The sequence below is a fragment of the Pollicipes pollicipes genome, unplaced genomic scaffold (genome assembly GCF_011947565.3).
Source record: "Pollicipes pollicipes isolate AB1234 unplaced genomic scaffold, Ppol_2.1 Scaffold_6686;HRSCAF=7923_pilon_pilon_pilon, whole genome shotgun sequence".
NCBI classification, from domain to species: Eukaryota; Metazoa; Arthropoda; class Thecostraca; order Pollicipedomorpha; family Pollicipedidae; genus Pollicipes; species Pollicipes pollicipes.
Genome location: NW_023596921.1, coordinates 44048356 through 44063974, shown reverse-complemented (window position 1 = coordinate 44063974; position 15619 = coordinate 44048356). Strand labels below are relative to the sequence as shown.

Here is a 15619-nt window from a genome sequence, read left to right as displayed (position 1 = left end):
GGACTCACTCAGGACCGGACGGGGGGCGGGAGGGGGGGGGGGGGAGGGCAGCTGAGCGGACAACGAACGCGGCATCACGGACCTGGGGAGCGGTGCACAGCCGTCACGTTACCAACGACCGCAGTAGAAATCGTGAGGCATGGCCGAGACGCACACACTTCCGTCACGCGCCTCAGACATTGGCGGCAGCAAGACTTCCGTGAATATCCACAAGGAGTATCTAGTGAGCAGCACCGCTCGGAAATGGTGCGCCATAATCATGAATTATCGCCCCGTTTGACATGGCGAGCAGGTCAACATGTTAGCGTGAAGTAGTGCGCTATTTCCGTGACGTTTCTGACCCCGCTGGCCCCCGGTGTTGACGTCACCATGACCCCCGGCCGACACGGATCAGTTCTGAGAACTGCACTCGCCGGGCGCACACGGGCCATCGGTCTTTCCTGCCCGCCGGAACGCTCTGGATATTCACTGGCACATCTGCGCCAGCCAGCCAGGACCCCGCGGCCGTAAACAGGCCGGGCTCTACGCCCCGGCTCTCCTTGGACCCGTGCCCAGCCGGCCCGGACGAGGGCGGGTGGGCCTTTCCAGGCCGCAGGGCGGCTGGGCCCGGTGCCGACGCACCAGCGGGTATTCCCGGCGACCACAGGTCTCCGGACGTCTGCCGGTAGAAGGCACGCAGCTGGCGCAGCCGGGCGTCGGCCGGCGCCGCCGCCGTCACGTGCCGCTCCGAGGTGCCCCAGTGCGGGCTGGACGAGGGGCAACACCGCTGCGAGCCGGTGCTCTCCAACAGGAAACTGGCGGACAGGGCGCGCTCGGGGTGAAAATTGATTCTCAGAAGCGTTCACATTTGTACGAATTAGTGGCTTTTCATGTCCCACACCAGCACGACAAAACAAGCACGGACGGACAGACACAACGGACATAGCAGTAAGCACACGAACAGAAAAATACACGTACGTCACACCACACGCGGGTTGACAGCCCTTAAGCACGCTCCTGAAGATGCGGCATCAAGCGTCACAAACCGAAAAACGGCAATGCGCCGAGCAGTAACGTTGTTGAGCATGAAAACATGCGGTTGTCGGCTTGTATTCTGACGCAGGTAGTCTGTACTGGTTTGCTGTCTTATGTTGTGCGGATGAACATATGCCTCGGTAGCGCTACCGGATAACAGTGACAATGGCTGCCCAGTGACAATGCGGCCAATCCGGTAGCAGCCTGTGATCCCGAGGTCACGGGACTAGTGGCCTTGAAGCGGGCGATGGTGCCCTAGTCTGGTCTAAAGTCTAGTGTAATAACAGTACGGAACCAAGCTCAACTGAAAACGGATTTCCTGGGAAGGAGCTTCTCGACAGAGTATCGCAAACAGCTTTCTTTTCAGCCTTGTATGCAGTTGACATCATGTTGTGATGATACAGTTTAATGCCAGTTTTCACTACTTCTCCATCAGTTTGTTCATGGTGAGTGGAAGTGTTTGTGAAGATGCCGACGAGTCTAATCGCCTACATCGGCGAAAATGTAGTTGTTGACGTAAATGCGTCAAATTCAGTAAGTCACAACATCAAGCTCACAATGCACTACAAAATTCCCAGAACATCGAACCCAATTATCAAGAACAGCTGGTCCACACATAATTCACCACTCAAAATGACCAACGTTGCCTGAGTTCAAATACCCCATCGGCAGCTGCACATGTCTGTCAAACTAGTGCATCGGCTAACAGACAGACGGACAGAGACAGACGGACAGAGACAGACGGACAGAGACAGACAGACAGACAGACAGACATATATGTATATATATATATATATATATATATATATATATATATATATATATATACACATATATATATATATACATATATACATATATATATATATCTATCTATCTATATCTATATATCGATATATCTATATCTATATATATATATTCCAGCAATCCTGCTAACATCTTTGTAATGCAAGTGTTGAAAATATGCGGATTTAGATGATTCGCTTGCAGTCAAATTTTTCTTCGCAAAGCCGAATATTACAACCCCATTTTCTTGTCAGTCTCTCATCGATTGCGTAAAATCTTTCGCAATGATATAACAAAAGGCATACTTTGCATTTCCTTGCAAAATGTGGCTGATGCAAAAATAGCTACAACTTACACAGAATATTTGGCCTTTCGAAAGCGATCTTGCGGGATGCATTTGTCATATTCTAAGGTAAGCCATGTATTAAAGCCCAAAAGCGGGGAAATGACATTGAAATACGTTACTGACGCAGTATTTATTCCTCTGAAAATGTGTCGATTTTTCATAAAAATGGTTCCCAATAAATCGTTGACCACGCGTTTCTCATCGTGAAACACAACATGTGCTGAGCTTCTTGCAGTCTGAGAACAAAAATAGTTTCTCTCACCAAAAATAATTTCTCTTCTTGAGGGCTGTGTAGCTTTATAACGGAAAAGCAAGTTTATCATATCGTTAAAAAATCAAAGTTGAGAAGCGCGATAAGCTAAAATTTCACAGGGATAACAAATTCCAAGTTTGCGGCCGTCCAAGCGGCGAGTGTCAAGTTTGCCAGACGTTCCAACCATGACTGTTTCAGGATAGGCATATAGGCTGTCATGTCGTCAGATCATGGTGATCTGCGTTACTTGTGTTCTTTTAATTTTGTCTAGTTTGGTATGCCTTCGGAAATTGTGACACACTCTGTCAATTTTCTTTTCATGCATGCTAGAGAAGGACTTAAGAGGGCCATAGAGGGTCAAAGCCTTTATCGCTATCAATGCTCCCAATGCAGTGATCTAGTCTTTTCTATTGAGCAATGTCATTTCATAACTCCGGAAGCTTTCTCCGTAAATCCGTTTCTACGATCTGAGGAATACTGCGACTATAGTGGAATTAAGTTTATCTTTCTTTACCGATACAAGTCAGTCACGATCTAAAGTATTCCTTGGTGTCAGCGAACCAAGTGGCATGCACGTCGTCTCGTTCTAGTTGAGCTAAGACCAGGCTGCACGGAGAAGTCGGAGAGCCTCGGCACGGCTCCACAAAGTTAAGTGTCGCGCATGCCACGCAGGCCATGCCTCTCTTCGATACCACGTGTCCCCCTAAATACGCCGGGTAGTAAACAGACCGGACCACGTCCTTAAAGCTTCATTTATTGTCAAAGGGGCTGGGAATCATCTCTAACAACAACAACCATAACACAGATCGAAACACAACCGGACCACGTCGCCTCGACACAGGTCAGGAAACATGGCGTCATCTAGCGCCAGCCAATCGAACTCAGCGAAGTGGTCGCTGACCACCTAAGCCATGGCAAATATCACAACTTCCAGCTTGACCGCAACCAAGCCAGCGGCGTGCAGGGGCTCTACGACACCAGCTTTATCCGGTTCAGCTTGGTGTTCAGCTTCTTGGACACGCTCTTCTCCAGCGGCGGCACCAGAAAGGCGACCAGAATCTCGCTGTTCTTGTTCAGGATGCGCTCGAGGAAGCGGCCAAGCCCGCCAAGGCCATCGATCTTGACACTGAAGTTGCCCAGATCGAAATCGGCCCGCGCTTCGGACAGCACCAGGTCCAGCCGTTCCTCATCCTTAGGGTTCGGCTCCACCGTCCAGTTGGCGGTGATTTTGACGCGCAGTTGGTCCAGGTTGATGACCACGTCCGGATTGGCAGTAATGAAGACGTACTTCAGACCAAGCGCGCCCGTGGCCGATAACTCCTCGAAGCTCACATCCAGCGCCAGCGCGTCGGGATTGAAGTTGAAGGCCTCCAGTTGCACGTTGCTTATGCCGTGGATCTTCAGGTTAGTGGCCGACAGCTGAAACTCCTTGTCCTTCTTGGGCTTGATATCATCCAGGTCGAGCGGCTCGAGCACGACCAGGTCGTCGCCGACCTGAACGCCGGAGGTGAACGACGGCCGAGCCACGTCGATGGCGCCGATCAACAGTTCGGCTACGCACGGGCCGATGTCGGCCGTCTCGTCCGTCTCGCATGTACTGAACAGCACGTCCAGCGGCAGACCGCCCGACAGCACGAAGCCGGAGCCACGCCGCACGCGGCCGCCCGGCAGCGAGGCCGAGAGCGCGGCGCAGCAGAGCAGGAGCAGCGGCCAGCAGGCGGTCATGGCGGCAGGCGGCGCGACGACGAGTGATGGCTGCGGCCCGCCGGCCGGCGCTCTTATGCTGCAATGCCGACGGCCGGGAATACCCAGAGAACCCCGCCGGGCCGCGTCACCGCTCTGCCCAGCCCCCTGGCGGACACCGAGCCAGCGCCGCAGGAAGCCGATCCGACACCGCACCCCACCGACCCAGACCCACATCCCACCGGCCCGACAGCGCACCCCACCGACCCGACACCACATCCCACCGGCCAGACACCGCACCCCACCGGCCCGACACCGCATCCCACCGAGCCGCCACCACATCCGACCGTCTGCCGGCCGCAGGCTGGTGACCGGGCCGGTCAGTGGCCTGCGTCACGCCCCGACGCCAGCTGCTGGTCTGTGCCAGCACACACGCGAACACTGGTGTCAACGGACAAATTCCGAGAGACAAAGCCAGGGACGCAGGCGACAGAGCACGCTGGCGACAACTGTTCAACGGTATGATGACGATGTACTACAATCTAGTTGAACAGCGGAATTCATCCACATTGTCTCTTGCAAATTCCTCGGGCCAGGCACTGGGTGCCAATCTTTAGCGCACACGCGCACACGCACGCACGCACGCACGCACGCACGCACGCACGCGCACACACACACACACACGCACGCACGCACGCACGCACGCACGCACGCACGCACGCACCAGTATCATCGAGGTAGTATCTGTAGCAACGCAACCCTATACCGATGTCAGGGAGTTTCGTTATGGTAAGCATTGGAAATAGGGGCCTCTTAATGACAATTTGAGTACAAAAATGCTCCAAGTATGTCGCTGGCACAAGGTGGGACTGTCTCCTGTCACCCGATAATAGAAGAAAGCGTCCCCGTCCCCATCGGCGCATCCCTTGGTAGCACGTGCAATGCCATTCAATCTAAGTTTTCACTTTTCCCTACAACTGTTTTATATCTGTGGACTGTAGGCACGTGATGATGCGATCACCTCCAAAACCTGCTTTGAACTTCAGGCACGGCAGGCACGTGATGGCACAACCACCTCATAATCCGTTTTTAAGTCTATGTACGGCGCGCACTGCATGTGCTCGGTCACGACGGGGAGCGGTCTTTCGAGTCCTATCGCACACCGGTCTTTTGGAGTCTTAGTAACACCGTACTAGAGTTGTGGCAGAGTAATCCTATCGGTGTGAGGCGGTTTCATTACGGCAAAACTGGGAATATGGACTCCTTAGCAAAATCGGTGAGAAGAACGTATCTCATGTAGTCTGTGAGAGGAATGCATATGCAAGAAGATTGCATGGATGGCGGGGACTATCACCCTATCCGACGAGAGGGGACGCCCCCTCCCCCTCCCCATCCCCGGTGGCACCGGCCCTGGTCTTGGCGATGCCGTCCCATGGCACCTCCACCTGATATTTTGGTCATTTTCTGTGTACAGATCCAAGTGCAGATCTGCCTCGAAAAACATGCGTTGTAAATACAAGTGAGTTTACATATGAACTACTGACAGAACATGAACGGAATGTGACGCGGGCTTACACATGCACCAGTCTTTCTTTCGCGGAGATCCGCTTAAATGTATGTTCCGCGAATGCAAAAAACAGGAGAATAAAATCCATGAAGCATCTGTTTCCAAAGGCTATCACGTTTCGTCAATGCACTCACGGACCACCGCTGGAATATCCAGCCAATCGCCATGACATATTTGCTGTTTCCAGTTATCTGGCACATCGCATCGTTCAGCAGCAGGTCGGCCCTGGCGCCACCCGTTCTGTAGGTAAACAAAGCTCTGGGCCTGCCCCGCCCCGTTGAACGTGTCATACAAATTCCCCCTCCTTGCGCAATTTTACGTTCGTTATAGCACTGATTCGTGACATGATGCACACAGCGATACGGATGGGTGGTGGCAAAATTCCCAGCCATGACGCAGAATCGTCGCGCCGTGGCTAGTCGGGACTGTATGGTATGACAGGGCCCGGTACCAGGATCTCAGTGAACGTGGCGTGTACAGGAGAGGCAACGGGAGAGGGCGGCAGACCAGACACGTACCCTCTACAGCTTTGTCTGCACAGACCACCTCTCTAAACAAGGTCGTCACTATTTCCCTGACTATATCTCGGCGCGTGCCAGCAGCCGCTCGGGCGGCCAGCCAGCTGCCATGTGTCACCAGAGCGGCGGCGGTTTCTCCCGGCTGGGGCTGCAGTGAGCAGCCGCGCTCTGCCGGGCCCACCGCGCCGCCGCCGGCGGAGGGGGAGGGGCTGGGGAAACCCAGCCAGCGCGCGGAGCGGGGCGACGTAGAGCCGCCGTTCGGCCTCTCCCGGAGCGGACGCAGACAACGGGAGCGACGGACGCGGCCTGGACGGCCAGCTCTTGTCCGTGCCTAACGCCGCGGCGCCACCAGGGTCCTACCGACAGCTAGCTTCCTGACGAAAGCGACGGACGGAGGGCCCGGCCCGGAGCTGGAGCTGGCCCGGACGGCCAGCTCTTGTCCGTGCCCAGCGCCACGGCGCCGCCAGGGTCCCACCGACAGCTGGCTTGTTGACGAGCTCAAAAGCCGCAACATCCTTCCACATTTTTTGTTCAAACAGGCTTTCTGAGCGGCCTTGAAAGCATTACAACACTAATGAGCAATTTCGAGGAACTCCTAAGGCGAGGAATTCCCAGCAGTTATTGCCAAATGACAGGTGGGCATGCCTTTACTCCGTGCGGTCATAGCTTCAGGTTATGTCCGAACACGATGTGCGCAGCACACCTTGCATCGTGAATCATGTTCAATCAATTTCACACATGGCAACCGTAAACCGAGGTTACCTTGGATTACCTGATTCTTATAAATTTCAACTTGATCAGGATCACCCTCGTAGCTGCAATATCCTTCCAGTGGCTACCACTGGAAAGATGTGAGGATGGGGTGATTCACTTATTATGCCAACCGAGCTTCATTCTCACTACTCCAACTTTGACCACGTAATAAGATACGAGCTTAATTTATGAAAGTTTTGACATATACGGTTGTCCACCATTCACCGCGTTCGCACCACTTACCCAAAAGCACTGACTCTAATGAAATCTAACCCCAAAACACCGCTAACGAGAGAAAATTATTCCATTTCTTCAGGGGAAGCACATTGAAGCAGTAAAGCGTGAAATTCATGGACATATACCAGCTTGGTCTTGAGCTAAACTGCATGCCGCGGATACGGAAAACTGCCTTTACAGACGCCGATGGCTTACCGCCACCTACCTACGGCAAAGTAAGGCCCCGCGTCCATCTGCTTTGCTGTTTCAGTGCATATCGTGACGCACATTCTAAGTGTTCAGTCTTACACCGAGCTCGTCAAGCAAATATAACAATGGTACATGTAACATAATCTTCCATACGCTCGACAGCGGCGACACGGCGACAACAACCACCGGCTGAACAGTCCATATGGTGGGTCGGATCGCATCGCGTAACAAAGGCACGTGATCGGGCGGTCCGGCCGGATGCTGAAGGCAGATTTATGACGTCATTATCAGATGACTTGGGCGGAGGTTAACATCTCTTTCTGAAACAACATGATCCGTTCGAGATGCGGGAAGTTCCAAGTTGCTGTCTACGGAAAACGTGCAAAACTGAGACAAAATCGTCCCAGTGACTGACGGATACCAGCCGAACCCCGCCCGCTAAGTCCAGCAAGCAGGCCCGCCTCATGCCTCCTGGCATCATAAACAAATCACACACAGCATCCTACACTGCAGTTAAATCTGTCACGTGACAGGCCTCGCTGGGAAATACACCAGCCCGACGTGCGCGCCAGTCCCCGCCATGACACAAATCGGCGACGAACATAGCCTCCCAGGCCGTGTCCAGCGGGTCCAGCCGGTCCCGTACCATGCAGCGGAGCACGGGCGCAGGGTGGGGAGGAGCGGAGCCAGTAATGTGACAACATTGACCTGAGATCAGCGCACGACCGACCTCAGCTATCGTCCAACATACGCACACACAAAGGTCGTGATTCCGTGTCGGTCAACCCTCATTCGGAAGATGAAAAAAAGGCACCAGCACTCGATAGCATCATGAAGTCCACCTGTGCGCGACTACTCCCAGCGACGTGCAGCTCGCTGGGAGTAGTCGCGAGTAGCAAGTAGCCACAGATCCTAGCAGTTTGGGCTGGATCGACGCACTTGAGCATGCGTTTTGTCAGGTACCTGATCACTATGTTGCAACATGACAACTGCAGTTGGCTCCAAAGAGATCTCGCGGTTGGCATTATATGTTATGTCCCTAGGTTCAAGCGACGTGCAGCTTACATGGGCACGTTTCTTGTTTTGTTCTGAGCACATCTATATGTATTTGTATGTGTTCCGGGTTCTATTCACGATGTGGGGGCTCCATGAATGCTACACTGTGACGGCTGACCGCATGTGATCGGCGGCTCGTCAGTTGCCGCGAGCCGCCCGCGCTTGCCGGCGACCGTCGTGCAGCGCTCCTCAGACCGTCACTGCTCGGAAACCACAAATCCTAGAGACACTTTTGGTGTCGAAACACGCACAATGAACGTCGCACAGGCTACTGGAAATATGAACAAGATTGCACTACGTGCAATAAGGGATATCCTCAGAAAACCTTAAAGGGAAGGGCACATCGACCCTCTCCCCCATAAGGGCGCGGGCTTACATGGAGTCACATGAAGCATCAACGTACAACACGTGGAATGTTCTCACCATTAACAATCCGTCCCTCTCGCAACAGAGTGAGCCACCATCTCTGCACCGCTCGGTCGAGCGCGGGCCGCCAGTCACCACGGCCCGCACCGGACCTTGTACGAACGCCAGGAGCCGGCGCCGTCAGGTTCGCACCGGACTGGCCCAGCTGTGCGCGCTCCTCCCCCCCCCCCCCCCCTCCCCCCCCCCCCCTCTTCGTCCCGGTCTTCCCAGCGACGGTGCGCGTTCCAAGCCGAGCCTGGGCCGCGGCGAGGGCAGTGCGGGCCGCCACGCTCCAGTTCACTCACCTGTGCACGGCTGGGTCGAGCAGCACGGCGGTGGGGAAGCCGCGCGGCAGGGCCACCTCCTGCTGGCGCACCGTCTCCAGCACGGGCCCCCACTGGCGCACGGTCTCGCGCTCCAGCTCGTCCAGCGCCGGCGTCGGTCCGCACAGTACGCACACCTCCGAGCTCTCCGAGAGCCGGCACACCAGCAGACGGAACGGCACCTGACGCCGGGGCACAGCACGTCAGTCTGCTGTACACAGCATGTACAGTCCCGAGCTCTCCGAGAGCCGGCACACCAGCAGACGGAACGGCACCTGACGCCGGGGCACAGCACGTCAGTCTGCTGTACACAGCATGTACAGCCTCGAGCTCTCCGAGAGCCGGCACACCAGCAGGCGGAACGGCACCTGACGCCGGGGCACGACGATGGACACGTGTCTGAACGAGAAAACACGGCGCACAGCTGCTGCACTGCTGCAACGTAAATTTACGTGCACGATGTACTGGGAAATGTTGAATACAAACTAAGTCCACACCTACAGTGCCACCTTCCAACGTGGAACACGGCGATTGTCATGGTGCGTTTGAAACGACATTATCTTTTTCAATGACATAGTGCAATTTTTGCGCTACCGATGACAATTTTGATAAAACTAGTATAGTTACGCACTCAACTCCGACTCCACTCCGACCGGCTAGTCCAACCAGCTGAATTGACTCTGACAGGACAGATATCTCAGCAGGGGCGTAGTTTCGCAAAATTAGTTGGAGGATGGGGTAGGGGTGGGGGGAAAGGGGCTGAGCTGTGAAAATTACTCAAACTGCCACCAAAATAACCGATAAAACGGCTTTCCCGGATTTGGCCCACTTATTTCTAAAGCGTGGGGAGCGATGGATACCAAGTTAGGGGGCTGAAGCACTCTCCAACTGAATGGGAAACTACAACCATAGGTTCCAAGTGTTGACGATCATTGCTAAGGCTATCTTTTCTGGCCAGGAGTTCCACGCCCTCGGTCCCATGAAAAATCACACATTTCTTCAGAGCAGCTCCTACCCAGCCGCGCAGCACCCAAAGCCAAAGCCGGGGGTGTCCGCTCGGCCCGAGGGCCGGTGGCCGGCGCCATCTCCTCACGTGCGGGCTCTTGACGGGCAGGTAAACAGAGACGTCGCGGGCGGCGGCAGTGCCGCGCGCTGACCGCACATACAGCGCCAGCAGGCACAGCTCGCGCGGCGTCAGCTGCTGCCAGTTGCGCGTGGCCGCCGCCAGGCGGCCGTGCACCATCAGGCAACCGTACGTAGAGTCGGCGAACTCCGTCACCAGCTCCAGAGCCATCTGCCGAGGGGAGCCGACACTGGAGGTTGCGGATTCAAGCACATGGTGAAGAGGACTGTGACACGGGGGACGTTAATATCATTGTGCAGCTTTGCTATGTGTAAGCTGGAACAAACCGACTCAACGTAGAACGATTCACTCCGTGCTGGGACCCCAGGGCTCGAAAAAGCCTTTGCCACTGCCATTGTACCGTGCGCCGAACCAGGAGGCCGCTGCCATTCGAGCGGGACGCGTCAGCCGCGGGTCCAGACACCCGTGCACCCCCGCCGCAGTGCTGCACGCGCCGCCGGCGGCGAGCACAGGGTCGGGCCGGCTCACCTGCAATTTGCTGGAGCCGGGCATAAGCAGGACGTCTGGCAGGCCCGTCAGGTCGCCGAACGTGTCCAGCCCCTCCTCCAAGCCGTCCAGCAGACGGTCCACCAGCCGGTAGCAGCCCTGCGGCGAGCAGCGGCGGCGCCGGTCAGTGGCGCCCTCCACACCTTCACCCGCGCCGAGCGGGCGGCGGCACCGGTCAGTGGCGCCCTCCACACCTTCACCCGCGCCGAGCGGGCGGCGGCACCGGTCAGTGGCGCCCTCAAAGCCTCCACCCGCGCCGAACGGGCGGTGGCGCTGGTCAGTGGCGCCCTCCACGCCTCTACCCACGTCGAGAGGGCGGCGGCACCGCTCAGTGGCGCCCTTCACGCCTCCACCCACGTCGAGCGGGCGGCGGCGCCGGTCAGTGGCGCCCTCCACGTCTCCACACACGTTGAGCGGGCGGCGGCGCCAGTCACCGGCGCCCGGCGCGCCTCCACCCGCGCCGAGGAGGCTCCACGTGATGCAGCTTTTAACCAGTTACGTAAAATGGGCACGATAGTACGAGCCTCCTCGGCCTGTACGAACTGATGCCGGGCGCAGCCTGCGGGGCCGCACGCTAGGACGCACCTTCAGCTGTCGCTTGACCTTCTCGACGTTGGCGATGTTGACGAGGTCGTCGGTGCCGGCGCAGAGCACCATGGCGTCCCAGACCAGGCGGAGCAGCCGGTCCAGGTGGGCGGTGCCGCCCCGGGAGCGCGCGCTGATCAGGATCACCGTCACACTGTAATGGCGGCGCCGCGTCAGAGCGCGCGGTACCGTGACGCCGCCGACGGCACGTCGGTCCGGTCCAGCGCGCCGACACCACCACAGCTGGCGGCACCATCACCCTCCACCCCCCCCCCCTCCCTCGGCATGCCGCCTCCTCCCCACAACTCTCATGTAAAGTAAGCCAGAGCGCCGAATTTTAAGCTTCGGTCAGGCTTTCACGGAAATTCTGGTTACTTAATGCTAACCAGGGCTGCGTAACTTAACTGTGGAATCTACAACAGTGATCGCAAAGCCAGCAGCAAAACTACACCCGCGGCCGCAAAAACGATTATTTCGGTGGCGGCATAGTTGTCCCTGTTGCCTGATCATTCGGCCAATCCCTCCAAGCATTGCCAGCAGAGGCGTACTAATGAAACGACTCCCAAGAAAACAGGAACGTCCTAGCTGGTGAAACAGTGCGCAGGAAAAAAAACGAATCGCATCCGTTGATCCTTCACCGCGCTTCTCAGGCCGCACAAAACACAAATGGCATGAGAGACGCATCTTGGGATATGTGAGTGACATAAACAATATACTTGCACCGATTCACGTTTCTTGTCACTCGTGTTAAGCATTACAGCACATTATCTCATTACAAGCGTGGTCCTTCCGGTGATGGTGAGAACTTGCCAACCCCAGGCAGCAGCCAGCCAGGTGACGTGTTCAGACAGTTCACGATCGACGTGATTAGAGCCTGTCGTTTAAACGAGCAACGGGAGAATCACGCGATCGTAATTGATATGAGTACGACTGGCGTTACGGCGCCGGCCGACTCTCCGCATTTTGGGTTCACATGCTGGCGACAGCCATTTTCAATACACCCAGAAGTACTGCCCAGAAGAAGTGGATCAAGCCAGTATCAAAATGTTCCATGAAAGCGCTCGCCGTTTCCAGTAGAGACCAAAGTCGCGAGTCACATGCATTTTAACGACTACTTAGTGCATGCCTTCAAACGGTACCTCCTGCAGCATTGAAGGTGGGCTGCGGTCAACATAAGCATTCCAAATTGCACAGTCAACCATACACAGCCGTACGAACCTGTCCTGGAACTCCTTCCAGGTGATCTGGCAGCTGGCTGTCTCCAGACTAAGCAGGTTGACGTCAAACGACTTGCCGAACACATACGCGCCATTCAGGGCCGCCTGGATCGGGAAGGGCAGCTGACGGGACAGGACCGGCGCTGTCAGGGAGCCGTCAGCCCTTCAGCACATCACACTGCTGCGGCATTCACATCACACTGCTGCGCATCCACATCACACTGCTGCGGCATCCACATCACGCTACTGCCGCATCAACATCACACTGCTGCGGCATTCGCATCACGCTAATGCTGCATCCACATCACGCTGCTGCGGCATCCACGTCACGCTTCTGCCGCATCCTAATGGTGAATGAAAGCAACCTTAATATTTGCAGCCTTAGGCATTATGAATGAGGCTAGTTTGACATTCCACTAAGTGGCGCACCCACCTAGCCAACAGCCATAAGTATGGTGTAGGGACCACACCTGTGATATACAAAGAATATAAGCTTGTCCACTCTACTCCACATGGATACAACTCTGTTCTTGGTCATCATAAGCAAGAATGTTATCTAAGACATCAACTCAAATACCAACTCACATTTGCAATATCACCTTTCTTCTTGCACATAATAGGTATTCCAGCTGATGATGAAATGCAGCATAGGTAGCAGGGCATTGTGAGTTCATTGAGAAACCAGTAACCTGTAAAAGACACCATGTATGAGAGCAATAGCTGATGCTTTTGTTCGACACATGTCCGCGCTTGTGCACTGGCAGGGTTCTAAAACTTTTTTGGTTGTAATATGCTGAAATAAAAAGCAGAATTACACCACTAATGATACACAAAAACACAATCAGAAGGGATTTCCAAACTACTGGATACATTTCAAATGCATAACCAGTTTCAGACAACAATGACTTCAGTGTTTAGGACAATATGACTGAGCCCAGACATGAGCTGCCTATGGTGATGATGTCACGCGTCAACTGTCTAGGTGCTCAGTTGTTCACAATGTAAACACTGAAGGATTTTCCGCAGGTGCGGGTAGTCGCTGGCAATTCCTCTGTCTACCTCTGGCGCCTCCTCACGGCGTCACCAGCATTTAGTTAGGAAGTCTTTGCCAGATTGTGTCACTTCGTTGTTGAACACCACATGGCGAATATATCGCACTTTGACGTCTATATGACGCTCGTGGCAAGTTCAGTCATTCAAGCCTCTTCTAATATGGTTTAAGCTTTTGCTCCTTGAACATTCCTGCCACTCAACACAACTATATTTAGCAGTGTCCTTGGCCCTCCATCAAGAATGTGTCTGTATATCACTTATCTCACACATCGTAACTGGACCGCTGTACCATGGAGGAGGTGTGATATTTTAGTGGGTGGTGGGCACAAAATGGCCTCACTATCAACTGGTCCTTATGCACAAAAACCACCACCCAAGTTTCTGTGTGTGGGAACAAGCCCTGCACCAAAACGAGCACCTCAGACTCCCTTTGCACCACTGTTGAAGATATTCATGGGCATGGAGCTGACTATCTGTCAGTATGATAAAAATGGTCTGCTTGAGCACTAATAATTGGCCAGCTGTTGGATAAAAGCATTAGCATCAAGTTCAAGTCAGGAGATGAGTTGTCTTGAACTTAATCCTGACGGGAAAAAACCACTCGTTGAATATCCTTGGCTAAAGCGTCTGAGTTGCTCTGAAGCATGGCACCCAGCACCAGCCAATTCTGCTGATGACTGCACCCAGTATGACTTATCCCTTTGCATGCAAGTCTCTGTCCCTCCCTGGCTTGCATTATGGCTACAGGCCATGCCTGAAGTCATGATTTTTCACCTTTACTTTTAGACATGCATTTAGGGCCATCATACTCAGAACCACAATTGAGGGAGGCAAAAGCACTTACCATGGAGGACTGGCCACCACCAGTGATCATGCAGAGGTGCATATCAGACCTGACTGAAGATGTCAGCAGTATCCCATATGGATCTGTCATGAGACAGGCTTTACTGAACTTTTTCAACATGGTCTGTAGATCAATCATGAACATAGAGTGCTTCAGTCTCCTATTAATGTGCCAGACCTTAGTCAGGCCTCTCTTAGAATATGTAAACCTAATCTGGGGCTAATTTGCAAATACCATGCCTGTAGATGGCAAGGGACCTGGGTATTTTAAAGCAACCAGATACTCCTGGAAATTAACCTGCCTTCTCTCTACTATGGACATCAAAGAGGTCCATATAAGAGGACACCAAAGAGGTCCAATAGACATCATGGCAGATGTCTATTAGGTCCTCCATGGTGGTGAAAGCCTTCACACCAAAGCCCTCTTCACTTCTGTTGAGTCTCATTCTAGAGAAGTCATCAGTGGAAGATGAACAAACCAAGCCACCAGTGACATTCACACAAGCAGTTACAGATTACCACACATTAGCAGATTTTCTACATAACATCAGCTGTCAATGACTAGGACTCCTTGCCTGGGTGATTGCTGACATGACCACCTTTTTTTTAATCCAGACTTGAGTCACTGGGAATATCATGAACAACACACCACTAGCTAACACATATGCCATGTCATGTAGCAAAGTTAGATGTGAGCATGGCAAGCAGACCTGTTGTCACTCTACTTAAATAAGAAAATAGGTGTGATGAGACAAGAGATGAGGATTTGGAGGACTGTGGGACAACTGCCGCAAAAATTGTGGCAACATTTGCCATTGGCCCTACATGGTGAATTATGGCAACAACAAAAAAACTGTGCCCACGCCTCAATTCTATAGAGGTCACGCCACAACTGAAACGCGCGCAGAAACAAGTTCACACAAAATACTACGCGATTTCGCAGACATCAGGTCTAGATTCACAGGAGTTAAGAGCAAATTTATATTTACCCTCACATTTGAGGAAAATTCTGACTGCCCGCGTTATCAATCACTTGCTAAGCACCCAATACACTCCCGCCGACAAAAATCATTGTCCGCGGCACGGTAAAATTCACCGCTGCTCCTAACTTGAGCCCCGCTGCTGTACAATCCATTCGTTATTCCGTTTGTTTACATTGGT

At 53.9% G+C, this 15619-nt stretch overlaps 1 protein-coding gene across 1 annotated transcript; it reads right to left on the bottom strand.

Moving 5' to 3' along the window:
• Nucleotides 1-74: 74 nt before the first annotated feature.
• On the bottom strand, nucleotides 75-15567 carry LOC119108393 (protein fuzzy homolog). Its single transcript, XM_037231969.1, has 9 exons — nucleotides 15555-15567; nucleotides 13148-13251; nucleotides 12564-12685; nucleotides 11346-11499; nucleotides 10743-10859; nucleotides 10224-10424; nucleotides 9113-9312; nucleotides 622-794; nucleotides 75-82 (listed from the first exon to the last, which is right to left on the bottom strand). The coding sequence occupies exons 2-9, from the start codon at nucleotides 13223-13225 to the stop codon at nucleotides 75-77; spliced, it is 1053 nt and encodes a 350-aa protein (XP_037087864.1). The 5' UTR covers nucleotides 13226-13251; nucleotides 15555-15567.
• Nucleotides 15568-15619: the final 52 nt, after the last annotated feature.

Excerpts from the sequence above, each read along its gene's own strand:
- LOC119108393 (XM_037231969.1), bottom strand. The coding sequence starts at position 13,225 with ATGCCCTGCTACCTATGCTGCATTTCATCATCAGCTGGAATACCTATT. Across the intron at positions 9,313-10,223 it reads TGCCCGTCAAGAGCCCGCAC|GTGCCGTTCCGTCTGCTGGT; the intron begins GTGAGGAGATGG and ends CCCCGGCGTCAG. Across the intron at positions 795-9,112 it reads CTCGACCCAGCCGTGCACAG|TTTCCTGTTGGAGAGCACCG; the intron begins GTGAGTGAACTG and ends CCTGTCCGCCAG.